Source organism: Geospiza fortis, unplaced genomic scaffold, assembly GCF_000277835.1.
Source record: "Geospiza fortis unplaced genomic scaffold, GeoFor_1.0 scaffold97, whole genome shotgun sequence".
Classification (NCBI taxonomy): Eukaryota; Metazoa; Chordata; class Aves; order Passeriformes; family Thraupidae; genus Geospiza; species Geospiza fortis.
This window is the reverse complement of record NW_005054343.1, coordinates 3432806-3450689: the sequence shown is the minus strand read 5'-3', so window position 1 is coordinate 3450689 and position 17884 is coordinate 3432806. Positions and strand designations below refer to the sequence as shown.

Below are 17884 nucleotides of genomic sequence, written 5' to 3'. Positions count from 1 at the left end.
AGCGCCGGCCTCTCAGTGCGGCACCCTGGCCGAGGGAAGATGCTCCCCTGCACCCCCGTCCCCCGATCCCCACCAGCTTGGGGGTGGTTCGGTTGCCTTTGGGCAAGCGACACCCTGCGTGGAGCTGTATTTATAGACAAATCCAAGCACAGCGAGGTAGCTGCCTGATTTTTTCCCCTCTTCGTTGCACTCCTCAGTCTGTAATTTCCTGTTTGCCTTTAAAGCTATTTTTACTAAGGAAAAAAAAATTAACAGCTCTATCTGTTCACTAGCAGAATAAAGCAAAGATCGGAGTGAACCTAGCAGGGATCATGGATTAACTCCCCAGCAGCAACCTGTCCCACCTGTTTGCTCCACAGCCCTTCCATCCCAGCCCAGGTGGCTGGTGCTCCTTCACTGGCCAGCTCCCATCAGCCAGTCCCATACACGTAGGAAAGCTTCACGGTTGTTTCTTTTTTATTTCTGTCTCTGTCTTTCTGGGTACCTTTCTGAAGCTTTTGCCAGCTTTCTCCATAAATAGAAGAGGGTAGGGATGTCTACTGAAAATAGGTGTATCTACATCACCTGTGTGGTAGAGAAGAGAACATCCTGGTCCTTGGGAGACTGGGATTTCTGAGAGAGCAGGAAGGACCCAAATGTCCAGGAGAAATCTGGAGGGGGTGATACCTGCACAAGTGATACTCCATAGTCCCAACATCAACCATGCCTACAGGGAGGCTCTTAGGCCTCTGAGCCCACAGCTCATCCAGCTGTCTGTGAGAGCCTCAGAGACCCTAAACTGCCAGGCAGCCACACATGGTGAGGCCTCAGGTGGCTGCACAGCCAGAAGCCAACTTTCCCCCAGCCAAGGTTTTAAACGGCTCTCCAACAGCGTGGGCGTAGCTGGGCCTCAGGAGGCAAAGCCTGTGTGCAGGCAGGGATTGCCCTGCATTTCTGTGACAGAGGAAAGCACAGACACAGCACATCTGCTGCAGAGTTTGGTCACTACCAGTACCCTGTGGCCTTTCCCGGCCCTTCTTCCTGGGCTGCCCACAAGCTCAGGATGACCTGTGGTCTGATGTAGACCAGACCAACTGGGCTGGTCATCACCTCCCCAAAGTGTCCTCAGCACCCTCCCTCTCTCCCTCCCTCTCCAGCTGACCCACCAACGCATTTCATTTACCTTCAGGACAGCCTGGATATGTGGCCACAGATGCCAGGAGAAGATGAGGTGAGAGGAGCCCGGGTGGCTTCTTCAGGGATCCTCGCCTTCCAAGAGGCTATGAGGAGCAGCTGTGTCTGGCTGCAGGGAAGATCACAGCTCTTGGATCTGGGGTACTCATAACATCAAAGCCCACCACGTTGGCTTCCACTCTGGCTGCTCTGCAGAAATCCCCCGGAGGAGAAACCTCATCATGCAGTCCTCAGGGATTCCTGCAGTTTTGTTTGCTCCTCCAGGGAAAAGCAAGGAAGTGCGAGCCACGAAAGAAGGTGGGGATCACCCCGCCCAGCTCCTGCTGACCTGGAGATCGCTCTGCTCTTGCCTGTCCTCAGCCAGTCCACGCTGCAGCGTGTTCCCTTGCACAGCCGGGCCGTGGGGAGAGGCACCCTGCAGCCGGACGGGTGGCACAGCCCTGGGGACGGTGCCCAGCCCTGCGGGGCCCCGGGGCCGCTCAGAGCCGGCAGCCGGCGGGGACAGCCCGGGGAGCCGAGGGGCTGGCTCCGCTCGAGCCGGAGGGGTGCAGAGCGGAGCACAAAGGCTTTTCCATCCTGGCCGCTCTGCCCTGGAACGCAGCATGGGAACCACTGCCCAGCGCGAGTCTGTTCCTCATTATCCGCCCCGGCTGATCCCGGCTCCGTCACCACTCGCGGCACAGCCCCGCTCGCACCCCTCAGCCGAGCAACTTGGGCACACCTGGGGCAGACCAGGGCCAGGGCTGGCATCCCCCTCCGGAGGTCATGCCACAGGGAAAATGAATTGTTCCTTTTGCCGACAGGCAGAGGAGGCCTCCAGTGAAAGCAGGGATGGCTGCTTCAGGTGTGAAGAGCAGGAAGGAAAACACAGAATTCAGGGGAGGTGTTCAGTCTAATTGCTGGTGGGATGGATGCCTGGACAGATGGACATGAGGAGGCAGGAGGAGACTGATGTGTCTCCAAAATATTTGTACCAGATACAATCAGACTGAACACCTGTCCTGAATTCTGCATTTGCCTTCCTGCTGTTCTCCATGCAAACATGAGCACGGCCAAATCCTCTGCCATGCTTTGTGTGAGTGAGAGATGAGCAGCTGGCTCCTATTCACTCCCTTCCCCCTGCTCTGCCTGTACAGAGCAGTGTGAAAATCTCCCAAGGGGGTGTCAGAAGTGCTCCAGAAACAGAGCACAATCAGCAACTACACATGTGAGTCAACAGCACCCTTGCTGCAGTGGAGAATACAAAGCTGGCAGGTTCAAGAAAATTATTATTTCTTAGACTTGGTACCTGTGAGACACAACTGGGTGCTAGTTCCAATATGGGGCTACCAACAAGGTGGCACACAGAAACCACAGCCCAACTCTACCCAGAGAAGCACTTGGAAGAACAAGAGGTAACAGGGACAACCTGCCCCAGGGGAAATAGTTACTGAGCATAAGGAGAAATTCTTTCTGTGCAAGACTGGTGTAGCTGTGGTGTGGTTCTGATGCTCCAATGTGCATCGTGCAAAAAAAGCAATGTGGTGATTTAAAACTCACTTGTAAGATGGCCAACACCAATCCATTGCCCACAGCTCTTCCACACAGCTGATGTCAGATCTGCCTTACATCCCCTGCTGACTTCACAAGTTTTGCTACCACAGAGGAACTGGAGGAGCTGAGTATTGGAGAAAGTAAATGCCTGTGGAAAAAGATGTGTGGGTTTAATGGCAGGCTCTACACAGAAGCTTGGGTACAAAATGATAGGTCTGTGATAGTCTACCCTGGGATGGGGTTGCTTACAGTCGCAGTTGGAGGGTTGTATGTCCTGGGTTAGAGTCTGACAAGCAGTTCCTGTGGCTGTGCCTCACTCTGTCCTGGAGAAGCAGAAGTTTGGGCACATGCATTCGTGGTTTGGCCCACTCCTCATGTTTTTCCACTGAAGCACTTTAGTATTTTTAGGCTGAAAGAGACGACTCTCTGCTATGCTGGAAGGATCAGGGCAGTCCTGTGCAGGCAGGACACTCAAAGGTGAAATACAGAGAGTGAAGCACAGGACTAAAAACCAGCCAGGAGCCACCATCCCTGCTCCCAACAAAGGTGGGGTTGAGGGTGGGAAGAAGGGGCTCCAAGGGGCTGGCTGGTGGCATGGAGAGCCTGCACACTCACATTAGCTGCTAGGCTCAGATGTCTGGATGAGAGAGCAGCAACCAGCCCCAGCATTTCCTGAAGCTCAGATGTCAGCTTTCCCTCCTCTGAGGACCTGAAGGATGCAGACCCACCTCTTCCAGGAAACCACCTGGCCCACACAGCCTGCTGCACTGCCAAGGCAATTGTGGCAGCAGGCTGTGCTGGCACTGAGGTCCAGCATGCAGAGCACAGCTCAGCCAGCAGCGTTGTTGGTGGGATTCAAGGCAGATGGGGAATGTCACAAGGACCAAGAGCTTCCACGGGGGCCAGTGCAAAGCTAACAGGGCTAGAAGTTACATTTGACCCTACCAAAAAGGACCAGGGGTTGATGGAGGATGCCAGGTTCAATACAAGCCAAACATCTGCCTTGTGAATCAAGTAAACCACATTTTTACTTTCCTTCAGGAAAAACGGAGACCAGGAGATCAAGGGGAAGAGCAAAACCAGCACACACCAATGCAAGGAGGCTCCTGTGGCCCAGAATACCCCAAAACAGACCCCTTTAAAACATATTTTTGGCAAGGAGAGAGGACATGGGAAGACATGGGCTCCCAGCACGCTGGTGGCTGTGCAGCCACAGCTCTGGGCAGGGGGACCTGGTCTCTTGCTGGCTGCTGCCTCTGCACAGCCTAACAACGGCTGCAGGCACGCATCGCTTTGGAAAGAATTTCACATTTTCCACAAACTTTATGGAAACCAAGAAATCCATTTAGGCACATCAAGAGGGGGGGTTGGGGCCTCGGGTGGAGAAGAAAAGAGAGGCACAAGGACATGGTGCCTGCAAAGGAGAACCGAACCAGGATGGGCAGAGGTTCCCAGACACACCAGACCACAGCATCTGCTCCAACTCCAGTTTATTGAACATTACAAAATACTCTGCATATATTTTCACATTATAACAATATCCTTGCAAATAATATATTAAGTATTGAGTCATTTGTGGTGCCCATGGCTACAGAAAACACTGACCCAACTAGAGATTTAGTATGGCCCAATATCAGAAATCAAAACTAGAATAAGTCATACCAGAAATGCAAAACTATATAAAAACCTTTTAAAAACCTCATGCTCATCTGGTGGAACAGGTACAGATCTGAAGGGCCTCTGCTGAGCCCTGCTGACAGGGCTGGGAGTCCCACCAGCTTACCTGCTCCACATTGGACTCACCCACCCAGTGCATCCAAGTGTCCCCTTGGCACCTGCTGTCTCAGCACACCCATAGAGCTGGAAAAGGCAGCCTTTTATCTGCTTTGGAGCATTAACAGCCCAGTCCAAGTCCCATTTTTCCCAAAGAGGAGTGACCCCCAACCCTCCTGCTCTGCCGGTGCCCAGCCATTGTGCTCTTTTGTGTGCTGAGCAGTTCTTGGGGTGCAACTCTTGGCTCTTGGGGTCACACCAGCAATAATTCCTCGTGTGGGCCACCAGCTCCCACGACCCTCTGAGGAGGGAACAGGGGTGGCTGGGATGCAGGTGTTGGGGACAGACCTTTGAAGATGCACACTGGTCACACCCATCACCCCTGTTCCTGATGTACATTCATACCTGCTGCTCGCTCCACTCCTTGCACCATGACCAGTCCTCCCAGCTGATGCACCCCAGGCAAATGGGAGACAAACGTGGGCAGAATGAACACCAAGGATGCTGTGCAGGGCAGCTGCCTCCCAGTGAAGCCAGAAAGCTGAGCACTGCAGCTGTTGGGAACACATCCAGGCGAGAGGTGCAAGGCTGGCACAGCAGGTTGGCTGCTGGAGGAGTCCCTGTGCGTACAGGTTTGCTAGCCCAGCTCCTGGTGGAGCCAAACCCCAGGAGCACTGCTCCCAGTCCTGAGAAAGCCATGGCTTTGCCTCTGTGGTGCCTCCAAAATCCGGGGAACACGCGGCTGTCGTGGCAAGGAGCCCATCTCTGAGCTCCATGCATGCTGTGAGGAACCAGCTCTGTGGCCACCTTGAAGTCAGTGGCTCAGTCACTGGGTGTGGGTGGGCTCTTGGGCACCAGGGCTGCTCTCAGCCCTTTTCCCAGAGACCTCCTGCTCACAGCCAGGCTGGAGACCAGCTCATACTCTTACACCCGTGAGCAGCCACAGCCCATTTTCCAGCAGCCACCAACTCAGGGCAGCACAGCCATGACAGGATCAAGTCTGTTTCGGATCCGAGCCCTGGGAGAAACATCTCTAACCTCCCAGCTGCAGAGATGTGTAGGGACCAGAGAGGAAGAATGAGGTGTGGGATCTGTGCCTTCCTGGGTGGACAGGGTCTGGTACCTGCTGTCGCAGCACAAAGACCAATTATTGACCAGGTTTGCATCAGCAGGCGCATGGGCAAAGCACACCCTGGAGAACAGCTCCAGGAGGACTGGGTTCTCCTGCCACTCCTGGAGTTTATGGAGACACACACAAGCTTTGCAGTGCAAGACAGAGCAGTCACCAGGTCACAGCCTGTCTGCAGCTCTCAGCCCCTTCCCAATCCGCAGGGTGCCTCAGAGGTGGCTTGCTCTGTTGAACATCAGCCACCTGGGCTCTGCAGAGGGTGGCACCCTGCCCTGCTCCTCTGTGGCCATCAAAGGCTGCAGCTCCTGCTGCTCAGGACCGTCCGGGCTGCTGTCACTCTGTGACCGGCCGCTCTTGGAGATGTGGCTGGGGAACTGGAAGCAGGAGCCCTGCTCTGGCATCGCCTGGCTTGCAGACTGGGGCTGCTCCTCCAGCACAGGGCAGGCAAATCTCCTGTGCTGAGGTCCACTCTCGATGCCTGGCGGGGAGGCGATGCTCTCCAGGGAGGAGATGCTTTGGTTCCACGCCTTCTGCATATCCACTGGCACGATTTTGGTGGTCTCCGAGGAGACATAAACAGCCAGATCAGCCTGGTCTCCTTTCCATGGCAGCTCCTTCTCTGCCAGGGTTGGCGATGGAGGGATGATGCAGGGGCTGGGGCAGACATCCAGGCTGCCTGGAGATGCAGATGGAGGGACTGTGAGAGGGAGCTTGCACAGCTCTCAGTCTCTCCTTGGACCCTGCAAACATTGCAGAACCAACCACTACCAAATGGCCAGAGAACCCTAGAATACCCTGAGTTGGAAAGAACCCACAAGGATTATGGAGTCCAACTCCTTGCCCTATGCAGGACAACCCCAAGAATCACACCATGTGCTGGCCCAGGGATGCAGGACACAGAGAGGCTCTGCCATGCCTCCAGAGGACAGTGATTCTCCCATTCATGCTCTGTGGACTTTGCCCAGGCCATGGCAGCTTTGCTCCACAGGCAGAGGAAGGATAAGCTACCCGATGTCAGCTGCCCTGGCATGGAGCATTGGTGCCTACCAGGAGTTGTCTTTCCCTGCAGGACCTCATCAGTGGCTCGAGCAACGAACACAATCCCCTCATCGTCCTCTTTCTCCGTCTCCGAGCTATCACTCTCCTCCTCCTCTGAGCTGACCATCACCAGGACAGGAGCTGCAGGCGGATGGAGGGGCTCGGTTTGGTGCCAGCACAACCCTGGTGCTGTCATCCCACCGAGCTGGCAGCGGGCAGGCACAGCAGGTACTCCCATCCCACACCACCAGGTCCCCTTACCAGGACCTGCCATCCTCACCTGCCACTGGCCTTACCTGCATCCTGCCAGGGGACATTTCTGTGAGTCTTCCCGTTGGGTGTCTCTTTGGTCAGAGAGATGTTCTTCTGTGAAAGAAGAGGAACTGGCTGGGACCTGCCCAGTGCAAAGCCCTAAACCCAAGAGGTGGTCCTGCAAGCCAGCCAACATTGGCCATGCAGATTCCCACCCTGGCTACATGGCAGATGGTTTCTAGTCCTTAGGCTTTGCATCTTCATGGCCCCCCAAGGAACTGCTCAGCTGCAACGGCTTCAAAAGCCTCCAAAAAAAGAAGATACCTAAGATTCAACTTGAGGTGCAGTTCCACACTTCTGAGCCTGGATCTGCACCAGCACTGAGGCTGCTTTATGCTGAGTGCTCTTGCAAAACAAACCTGGGGCTCCTCCAGGGCTTTGCTCAATGAAGAGCCACCCCACAGCACTGACGGCATGCTGGGGACACATCACACAACACCTGCATGCTCACATGCAGCATCAACAGGGCTGAGAAGAGATGAAGTGCTCTCCCCTCTGGCTTTGGAGCTGCCAATGCCCTGCAACACTTCACCTGCTCCCCAAAAGGACCTCTCTTACTGCATCCCAGGGTGGCCAAATCCCAGAGCTAGGAAAACAACAGGAGCTTGGGGAGGACTTGCCTTTTTCCTGCCTTTTTCCTTCAGCCTGGCCTTGCTCTTGGAGGAGCAGACATTGTGCTTTGTGGACTTGAAGGTCTCCAGACGCCTCTTCATGTTCTGCCGGAAGATTTCTTTGTCTTGGCGCTCTTGTTTATCTGGAGAGATGAAGTGACGGCTGTAGCTGGCCTTGTACTGGCCGAGGGAGAGGCAAAGAGACACAGGGTGAGCAGCTGGCCCCACGGAGCGTGGTCCATCCCTGCTGCTGTCGCGGGTGCTGCTCCCCTCGGGGTCAGCCCCGCCATGCCCGGGAGCGCTCACCCGCCGCCGGGGCTTGTAGAGGCTCCCTCGCAGCACGTGGTGCATGGCAGCGTCCTCCTTGTCCCGGCGGCTGCGCACCGTGTCGATCACCTGCAGGTCCAGGCACGCCCCACTCCCGCTCTCCCTCCTGTGGGACATGGAGATGGACGGGCTGGGCTCCGTGCCAGCCCTGGTGCAACCCACTCCCAGGGAAGGGCGGCTGGGAGGTGACACAAGGTCTGTCCAGGAGCTCAGCGGGATGGCTGTACTCACAGGAGGTTTGTGACTGATGACTCTGACATGGACGTGCGGCTGGGCATGGAGGGCAGTGCCAGCTTGGCAGCCGAGTGCACGTGGCCACCCTGGGAGGTGGGAGGACAAGGCAGGCATCAGGACTGTCGCTCTGATTTTCTAAGATTTTCTAAGCCTTCTGATGTTTACATTTTTGTAGCAAACTTTCTCACGCACTTTCTGTAAATAACTTATTATTTTGCATTCTTTTATGGAAGAGGAGAAATTTGATGGACTGTTGGCTTGTCCAGTGTCATTGGAGAGGTGGCACTTTCACCCTCCAATCCACTGTCACTTTTGGAAAACTATAAATGTTGGAGTCAGAAAATAAACCTCCCTTTTCTTCACCTTGAGAGCAGTGGTGTGTGTGCTCATGTTGTTTCGTGTCCTATAGTGACACAGGACAGCAAGGCCCCAGCTGGGATGGGCAGGTCCCCACTGCCTGCCCAGAGGGTGCACATGAAAGGAGGAACATACATGAGGGGAACCTCTCCTGCCAGGGCCATCCTGCTGCCTGGACACCACTGCTGCCTGTACCTGATCTACAAAGCTGATGGCATCACGGATGTTCAGCTTGTAGTAAACATCCCAGATCTCATCCCGCAGCCTGTAGGCAGATTTCCGCATCAGGAGCTGGCTCAGGTACTTCTTGTCAAACTGCTCCCACCTGCCATGAGATGAAGACACAGGCAGTTCAGCTCCCATGGGCTACCAGGGATATCTACCCACACAAGGCTGAGTGTCCCAAGTACAGCAAAGGGAGGCTGGGCACGCAGGACCTGGCTGTGCACAGGGACACACTGCCAGGGAGAGCAGGAGGGGAGGGGACATGGTGACCCTTCAGCCTGCCCGAGGGGAAGCCAGACACTGTTGGGTCTGTGAGAGGCAGTGGGAGTAGGACTGGGGCCACCCTGCTGGAGCACTTCCCCTGCAGGAAACAGGCTTTTTGCATCCTTTTCCTGTCCCTGTGCTGCAGATAAACACTGCCCAGGCAGGAACAGGGCTGTTCCCTCCTCAGTGCCCAGCACAGTTCCATCCATGAGGAGGCAGAGGGCCATTGCCACCAACATGGACACCCCAAGTTCTGACCTTGGCAAGCAATGTCAGCTCCACAGCATCCCCAGCCTGACCTCTCTCTGAGATGCTTTTGTGATCTTGGTCTGCTGCACAACAGCAGTCCAACGGTACCTATCCAGACTGATGGACAGACATACAGGCTTCCTGGTCCCACTGCCCTGTCCACAGCAGGGGTGTCCTCTTGTGAGAACCCTGAAGATGTCCCTGTGGCTGGCATGCATCTCCCATTCACTAACAGTCAGCAGCGGGTCCTAAGGCACTCACTTGTCCCGCCAGTAGTGGTAGCCATGGTGCCCCACGATGTCCTCCACCGCTGCCAAGATGTGGTCAAAGGCCTTGAGTGAGGGGAAGAGGGTGAGTGGTGGCAAGGCTGTGGGTGCCCTGGGGATGCCAAGGTCATACATGGTCCTTGCCCAGTCCCACATGTGAGGGGAGCTGGGGAGCCTCTGGCACTATCACTCACGTGCTCATGCAGCTCCTCGTTCAGCGTGGGTTTGTGGTGGTCACTACGCTTCACCTTCAGCCACGTCACCAGGGGTTTGATGGTGAGGCCCTAGAATGGCAGGAGAAGGCAAGGGGAAGACTGGGAGGGTGAGAGGGTGCATGGCTGGGTCATGGGGAGCAGAAGCAGCACAAAGTGACTGGGGACAGTGGCTGTGCCAGCCATGCACGCCCCAATCAACCTGACCCCTGTGCCATGGTGTGCACCCCCAGTCATCCTTCCCCTAAACTCATTTTCATCCTCCCTGTGGCTTTCCTTCCCAGGGCACTGAATGCCAGAGCTGGGGCCCATCAGCAGCTTTGTAAAGAGAGCATCCTGGACAGGCATGCACTCTTGGAGCTTCTGGAGCCAGTCCCAGAACAAAATGCCAGTGGGAAAAGAAGGTGGGCCATGGCCCCACCATCACAACAGTGCCCATAGTGGTTCTGCCCACCTGCTGATGGATGGGGTGCCAGAAAGCACCGAGGACCAAAGGTCACTTGAAAAAAGATACTTTCCCAAAACACATGTCCCCAGGCCAGTTCTGGGGCAAGAAAGCAGCACTGGAGGAGGGCACAGTGCCTGTCCTCACCTGCACAATGACAGTGAAGAACACCACCACGATGGTCGTTGCCACAAAGTAGTCCTTGGCTTTCACCTTTTCCCTGTCCAGCAGGATGACCAGGGCGAAGGCCACGGCCCCACGGAGGCCACCATATGACATGACCACCTGGTCGATCCTGTCCAGGGGGATGAGGCGGAAGCGGTTGAGCACGTACGTTTGGAGAACAACACCTGGGGAAGAAGGAGGAGGAGAGCCTGGAATGCTGGGAGAACCCTGCCTGCTCCAGCAGCACAGCACAAAATCCCAGCCAGGATCCATGGCTGGCCTTGTGCCCCAATCTTTCTTGGGCAATATCCCTTTTTGGCATGAAAAGGGCTGTGTGCTAGCAGCCATAAACCCAGCAGGACAGACTGACCCACAGCTCTAAAGAGCAGGATAAAGAACAGGGTGCCCAGCACCAGTGCTGTGTCCCACGTCCACTTGGAGGTGTCCACAGCCGAGATGCCCAGAAACATGAAGATGATGGTCTCTGAGCTGCTGGCCAGTGTCTTCATGGTGTACTTGACTGTGGTGCGGGATTTCTGGGAGATGTTGGCTTCCACATACTTCTTGCAGCAGATCCCACAGAAGGTGACTCTGCAGAGGGGCAGGAGGAGATGGCATGGCCCTATGGCAGGATGAGGAGTGGGTCTACTCACTGCCTCTTGCTGCTCAGCACTGCAGCCCCAATTTCCTGGGCTCCCCTGGGCAGTACTCACGCCAGGATGGCGGAGAGCGAGACCATCTCGGCAGCCAGGTACGCCACGTAGGCCAGGAGGAAGACGAAGAGCGGCTCGATGATGCGCACGCGCTTGGTGAACCGCGTGATCAAGGCCAGCAGGAAGGCAAAGAGCAGCCCCACGGCTGTGCCCCCCAGGCTCACCAGGAAGAAGGAGGCTGGAGGGAGGAGAAGTCTCATGTGAGCCATAAGGAAGTGGGCCCAGCTCCTGTGCCCCACAGCCGTGCCATGCTGGGCTGGCCAAGCACCCTGTTACCACCCAGGTCCCCTCCAAAGCATCCCATGGAGTGCAAAGCTTTGGATGATCCCAAAGCATCCCCTGGAGCACCTCTGCTGTGGGGCAGGCTGATAGAGTTGGGGCTGATGTTGGGGCTGTTCAGCCTGGAGAAGACCTCAGAAGCCCTTCCAGAAGCTGAAGAGTACTCCAAAAGGGCTGGAGAGGGACTTTTGACATGGACATAGAATAACAGGACAAGGGGGAATGGCTTCAAACTGACAGAGGGCAGGATTAGATTGGGTATTAGGAAGAAATTCCTCCCTGTGAGGGTGGTGAGGCCCTGGCACAGACTGGCTGTCCCATCCCTGGAAGTGTTCAAGGCCAGGCTGGGGGGGCAACCTGGTCTACTGGAAGGTGTCCCTGCTCATGGCGGGGGGGCTGGAACAAGATGGTCTTTAAGGTTCCTTCCAGCCCACACAGTTCTGCAGTCCTATACTGATGGCCAGCATGTGACACATGGAGGTGACAGAGCTGTGGTGCTCAGTGCCCACCTCACAGGACAACAGCTCCTGCACTTGCCCCCCTCCACTTCCACAACAGAGGAGGAGGTGGAGGGGCTGGTGTGGCCATTACTCACCTACCCCCTTCACGTAGTCTGTGGCGTGGATGTGCGCTGGGCCCAGCTCCACAAAAGAGTTGAAGACCTTGTACAGCACCTGCAGGCAAGGCAAATCCCTTGAGAAACACAGGGCATTGCCCTGCCTTGAGAGGGGCAGGAAGGGTCCTGTGGAAGAGACATTTTCCACCCCAAACCTGTCAGGTAACAGCTCATTTCAGCAGGCAAAGTCTCCCAGGGCCAGGAGAGAGGAAAGACCAAGAGAGCATGGCATGGGTCTGCCCCCAGTTCAGGATATCACCTACATCCTCTGCCCATCCTGGGGAATTCCAGCACCTTAGACATGTTGGGCTCAATATTAGAGTCCCCCAGGCTGCAACTCACCACGGTGACAGCATCATTCAGGAGAGACTCGCCAAACACAATGATGAAGAGGGTCTCATTAACATGGACCTCTTCAAAGACAGCCAGGACTGCCACAGGGTCCACAGCTGAAATCAGGCTGCCAAAGAGCAGGAAATCCATCAGCCCAGCTTCAACACCTGGATCTGTTAGAACAGAAGGACTAAGGTCAGGCAAACCAGCCACGCCAGAGCCCTTCTCACCAGATGGAAACAAGCCTGTCCCTCATCTGATCCCAGTGACTTGGCTGCAGCATCTCAACTGGGAGTGCAGTAGGATGAGCCCAAAAGTGTTCCCAGACCTCCAGGATGCCCCTGGAAAAGTGGGACTTGGTGCCTTTTTGCTGCAACATGAGAGAAGCATGAGGGATGTCCCTGTTGGCACCCAGGTGCATCACTGCTCCTCCAGCAGGCACCACCAAAGGCGGCTCAGCAGCCCCACCTCAGTCCAGGCTTCAAGTGGCTCCTCAGGGCTCAGGAGAGCTCAAAACACAACCCAGGCCAGGCAGGGCCAGTGGCTCCAGCCAAGGACAGGGAACATGGCAGCGAGCCAGCAACGCTAGCCAAGGTCAGCAGACAAAAATAGCAAAGACATGAGTCAGCCCAGTGCCAAGCAGGGCCCGTCTGCCCTGCACGCTTGACCGTCCTGCCAGAGCACCATTCCCAGGATGACAGGACCCTGCTCATGCTGCAATTCCTAGGAATCCACAGCAGATAGAGGCAGTGGGCTATGAAATTGGGGTTGCTTTGCACCTCCACCCTATTTTTTGGGGACATGGTCCGAGCTGGGCAGCCCTGCAGACCCACCCATGAGCCCGGCGCGGTGCAGTCCCCAGAGCGCGGTGCCGGTGGCGAAGGAGTTCCAGAGCGTGCCCACCACTGCGTAGGTGAGGATGGCACCAATGTTGTCAAAGAACAGCCGGCTGGGCATGAAGTACCCCGAGTCCAGAACGATGGGGGGCAGAAGGAAGAGGAAGAACATGTTGGGCTCCAGCTGGTACTCGGCTTTCTTTGCCACGGCCAACACGATGCCCCCCAGGCCCAGCCCCAGCAGGATGAGAAGGCAGCTCTCCGGGACGACAGATGTCACCTTCCTTGACAGGTGGAAAACTAGAAGAAAAAGAAGAATGAGAGCATCAGCCAAACAGGCACATGGACAGAGCATCCCAAATCCACAGGCTTCACAGAAGGGTTGGGTGATGCATGATGGATGGGAGGAGAACAAGGGAGCACTTATGGAAAGGCTGTTTCATGGCCACATGTGCACAAAAGATCTTCCAGCTACCTCCCAGGTCAGGATTTCAGGTCCCTGACTCTTTAGGATTTCCCTCTCCCTCTCAGCCAATAAGCCAATCAGCCAGGCATTTTACTTTTCTTGGCTGCTGGTGTCTGCACTTAAAGGTTTAAAGCAGGCAGCGAGCACATTCACAGTGTCACGAGCACTGCTGGCTGCTGTTCAAGTGAAAAAATCCTGGTACACCAGGACATGTCACCCCACTCAGAGACGAGGATGCTCAGCCCTGGTGACAGGGTGACCTTGTTTGCATCCGTCTGAGCAAGCAGCCAGAGCAGCATGCAAACCACTGCAGCACAAGCCATGCCTGAGCACAACCTCCCTCAGCACCAGCTAACCTACCTGCATGCAAAAGCACAGGCACTTGGGAGCTGCAGATTTAGAGATGCTTGGAATAATCCGTTTACTCCATGCAAGGTTTGGGCCAAATCTTAAGCTGCCGTGGAACAGGATGTATTTTCTAAAGCAAACAGAGGATGCCCTGCTATTCATCCAGCAGTAATGTGGCAGTGAGCCTGTGCTCAGGCACAAGCCAGCAGGGTGCCATGCCAGCCAGCACAGGAGATTAATTCCTCCAGGCACCCTTGGCCCCCACATCAGGGTGTCCTGTGAAATCCCAAATCAGTCCAGCTTCCAGGCAGGCAACCCCCACCCTGGGGATTTCTCTTCACTAGCACAAGGTGTCTCTCCAAAAGGACATTGCTTGGGGAAAGGCTATTGAGGGTCACAGTTATTATGTCCCCCTGTCACCAGGTTCTGCCATCAGTTGTGACATCCAGCCCAGCTCTGTTGCATGACTTGACCATCAGATGAAGAAATCTCCTGGGGAATGGGTTCCTCCAGGCACTTCGAGAGCCACCTCTGTCCTTGTGCACCCAGCAGGTACAAGGGGCATCAGGGTAGGCTCTGAGCCATCACTTGGCTGCAAGCCCAGCCCTGCTGCCAGCCCCAAAACCCAGTCCCTACAGCCCTTTAGCTGGACTAAAGCTGCCCATTGCTTGTGCCAAGCTACCCCTCCAGAAGGAAAGTTGTGCTATGGTCATGCACCATCCCTGGGTCACTCAGCTGCTTCCCTCCTTTGGAACCCCAATGGACAGACCATAAGGTCTGCCTAGGCCAGGGTGCTGTCTCCAGTGGCATAGATCTGGAGAGGAGCCCAGGAACAGACAGTACTTCATCAGCAGGTTTCCATGTGTCTGTGTCCTTGTCATTCTCCTCTGAACCTGTTCTGGTCCTTCTCTATCCTTTTGGGACAGGTCCCAGTGTCCCTGAGATGTGGACAGCCAGAGAACTGAGGTTGTGGCCTCCTCATGTTCTTACTTTCTCCTTTCCCAGCACCTCTTAGGTTATTTACTTTCTTTCACCACAGCTGAGCTCTGAATTAGAGGAGATATTGAATGACAAAGATCTGATTCACAACCAGAGACATCTTTGAACCCACCACACAACGTGCAGGCTAAGGGCCACTTTTCCCTTAGTTGAGGACCTCAAGAGGTTGCTGCTTGGCACAGCAAGCTCCATCCATGCCCCAGCACTGCCCCCCTGCCATAATACAGCAGGAGCACTGCTGCAGCCAGCAGGGGCAGAGCAGTGAGCACAGGGGCAGCATGATCTGCAGCTCCACCACCAAGCACCTCAATAGGAAAGAGCAGCCAGGCCAAGCCTCTGCCATAGCTCTGCCCCTGAACACCACAGCCCCAGAGCACTCCCCTCAGCCCCAGCCACTTCTGCTCACTGCTGTGGGCTGCAATACAGCCCTGGACACAGTGGTGACATGGACACTACAGCCCTCCAAGCAGACCCACAGCCTGAGGAAACGCTGGCTGGGCTTCATCCAGGCCAAATTCCTGCTAAATGACCACACAAGTGACTGCAGAGCCCTGCTCACCCCGCACAAGCTGCCTGCACCGTGGATGGATGGTGCTCGCTCAGCGCCTGCAGCAGGCTGTGAAGCCGCTTCCCACCCACGGGAACAAAGCTCTGAAGTTTTCAAGAAGGGAACGAGGCGTCCAGCCCCTTTCTGCATTCTCAGGAACATTGCCAAGATCCCTGCTCTCTGCTTCGGCAACCCAGCTGCATTCCTCGTGCCATGGAGCTGTCCTGGCTGGCTGGGGCACCCAGGAGAGCGTGCAGGGATGCTGTGGGGACATGGGTCCTGGCTGCCATCCATCCTGGAAGTGCTCAAGGCCAGGTTGGATGGGGCTTTGAGCAACTTGGTCTAATGGAAGGTGTCTCTGCCTACGGAAGAGTAGTTGGAAAAAGATAATCTCTAAAGTCCCTTCCAACTCAAACTATTCAATGATTGATAGAAAGCCAGAAACTTGGTCAAATAAAGGAGAAACATAAATGGGAAAGATCATGCTTGTCCAAAAATCTGCTGGCTGATGGGGAGAGCTGCCAGCCTCCCCAGGAAATGGCAGCATATGAGCTCCCATGTGTCACAGAGAGCAGCCAGTGGGGACAGACTGAACGAGCTCTAATTTTATACACGCTAGTCAAGGATTTCAGCGCTAAAGGTTCCCACAGCAACAGTAACTTAGCCACATGTGAATTAACTTCAGAGACATAATCCATACTCAGGCATACATAATGAAGCATTTGCCATTGAGACAACTCAGGGCCAAAACCTCCTCTGCTCCTCCAGAGCTTGGGAAATGGCAGAACACCTAAACCAAGACATGAGTAGCTGGGGGCAGAGGTGATGGTGCGAGGAGAGATGGTTGCAATGGTGCTGCATAGAAAAACATCTGTCTGCTGGCAAACTCCTGCCTGTGGGGCAGCTATGTGTAAGGAGAATGTCTGGGGCAATGCTCATCACCTCTGTGCTCTCCATCCTGTGCTCTGACTGTGGATGGAAAAGGCAGCAAAGCCCGGATGATGCCTCGCTGTGCAGGAAGGCAACACCCAAGCCAGTTTTTCCCCTGCCCCGGGTGTTTGCTGGCTTGGGTCACCCCAGCATCGTGACTGCCTCTGAGAACAGAGCCCACAGTGTCATTTCCCCATCACCCGGGCGTGGGGCCGCTTCCTCCCTTCCAGTCACAGGGCTGTGAGCTGGCAGCCCAGCGCCACAACCGCAGCGGATCCTCTGCACCAGCCTGCGCCCAGCATCCACAGCTGGCACAGCTGGCACTGCCCTCTCTGCTCCCCAAAATCCTCCACCCCTGGTTCATCTCCTCTGTGGACTCCTGTGCACCCTGGGGACTGCAGGTGCCACCTCTGGGGACACCCATGGCAGGGTGCTGCCTCCAGGTCTGGGTGTCACTATTGGCTCCAGGCTCTGAGGATCCATTGGACCCACTGGGTACACTAAACCTGGCAGCTCAAAGCCATCAGGGCTGTGTCTGACAGACAGAAAAGGAGAGTGGCCATCAGCCTCAGGCCTGGAAGAACGTGGGGATTTGGGAATGATCCCAACTCAGGCCCCCCTGCACCCACCAGCACAAAATCAGGGTGGCTGAGGGGAGCACGTCAATGGCAACCTGCACAGGGAGCAGCTCTGGGGAGAGGCTGGAGAGAAGAAAATAACAGCCAGGGAAAGGAATTTTCTCTCTGATCTTCTGCAGGTAGGAGGGACGCACTCGGCAGCTGGAGGTGGCACAGCTACAGCAGAGTGCTGTATTTTTAAACTCATGATACCTTTCAGTTCATTCCTCGCGAGGCTTTAGGTCTCTCTTGCAAGAAGGCAAGGAAGGAGAGGAACGGAAGATCCACAGTGATGCTGGGACAGGAAGAGGCCAGCTGGTGGTCACAGCTGTAGCTGTCTCTGTGTAACGAGTGCTGCTGCACATCCCTGGCTGATCAGAGATTCCCCTGCCAAACTCTGAACCCACATTTCTTGATCCAGCTTGAAACTCAGAGGGTGTCTGCGCCCTCACCACGTGGGCTGTGCCCACAATGGGGTCTCTAAGGAGAAAACCTGGCTCAAGGTCACGATCTCATCCCCTGGGCCCAGCACAGCAGGCAGGGGCACTGTGGGGGACCAGCCCTCTGGGTACCCCTGTTTGGCACCCACACACGGGTGTCCCCTCCCCAGCACCCCCGATGCTGGTGGGGAGCCCAGCCCTGCACAGCTCACACAGATCCTCATTGTGCCTTCCCACACAGCCTCTCCCAGCACAGCCTCCCCCGCTCCGTGGTTCTGTGCTGAGGAGCACAAGGGTCCAAGGCCAGCCCAATCCGGAGTGACCCACTGGAGGAGACTGCAGGCACCTGCCATCCCCAGGCCCATGGGGGCACATCCTGCCCGGCACTGGCCCCGCCGAGCCTTTCCCGGGGCTGTGGGGAACAATGGCTTTCAGACCTGCCAGCGG

General features: G+C 55.8%; 1 protein-coding gene across 2 annotated transcripts; it reads right to left on the bottom strand.

Annotated features, from left to right (window-relative positions):
• Nucleotides 1-4181: 4181 nt before the first annotated feature.
• On the bottom strand, nt 4182-13254 carry SLC9A5 (solute carrier family 9 member A5). Of its 2 annotated transcripts, XM_031058476.1 has the most exons (16): nt 13088-13254; nt 12264-12427; nt 11901-11979; nt 11027-11204; nt 10684-10904; nt 10460-10498; nt 10296-10384; nt 9686-9775; nt 9487-9557; nt 8683-8812; nt 8128-8216; nt 7876-8002; nt 7579-7749; nt 6943-7012; nt 6656-6787; nt 4182-6284 (listed from the first exon to the last, which is right to left on the bottom strand). In XM_031058476.1, the coding sequence occupies exons 1-16, from the start codon at nt 13209-13211 to the stop codon at nt 5818-5820; spliced, it is 2241 nt and encodes a 746-aa protein (XP_030914336.1). In that variant the 5' UTR covers nt 13212-13254; the 3' UTR covers nt 4182-5817. The 2 variants fall into 2 exon arrangements, with proteins under 2 accessions (XP_030914336.1, XP_030914337.1); XM_031058477.1 differs by having other exon boundaries at nt 6065-6348; nt 10296-10498.
• Nucleotides 13255-17884: the final 4630 nt, after the last annotated feature.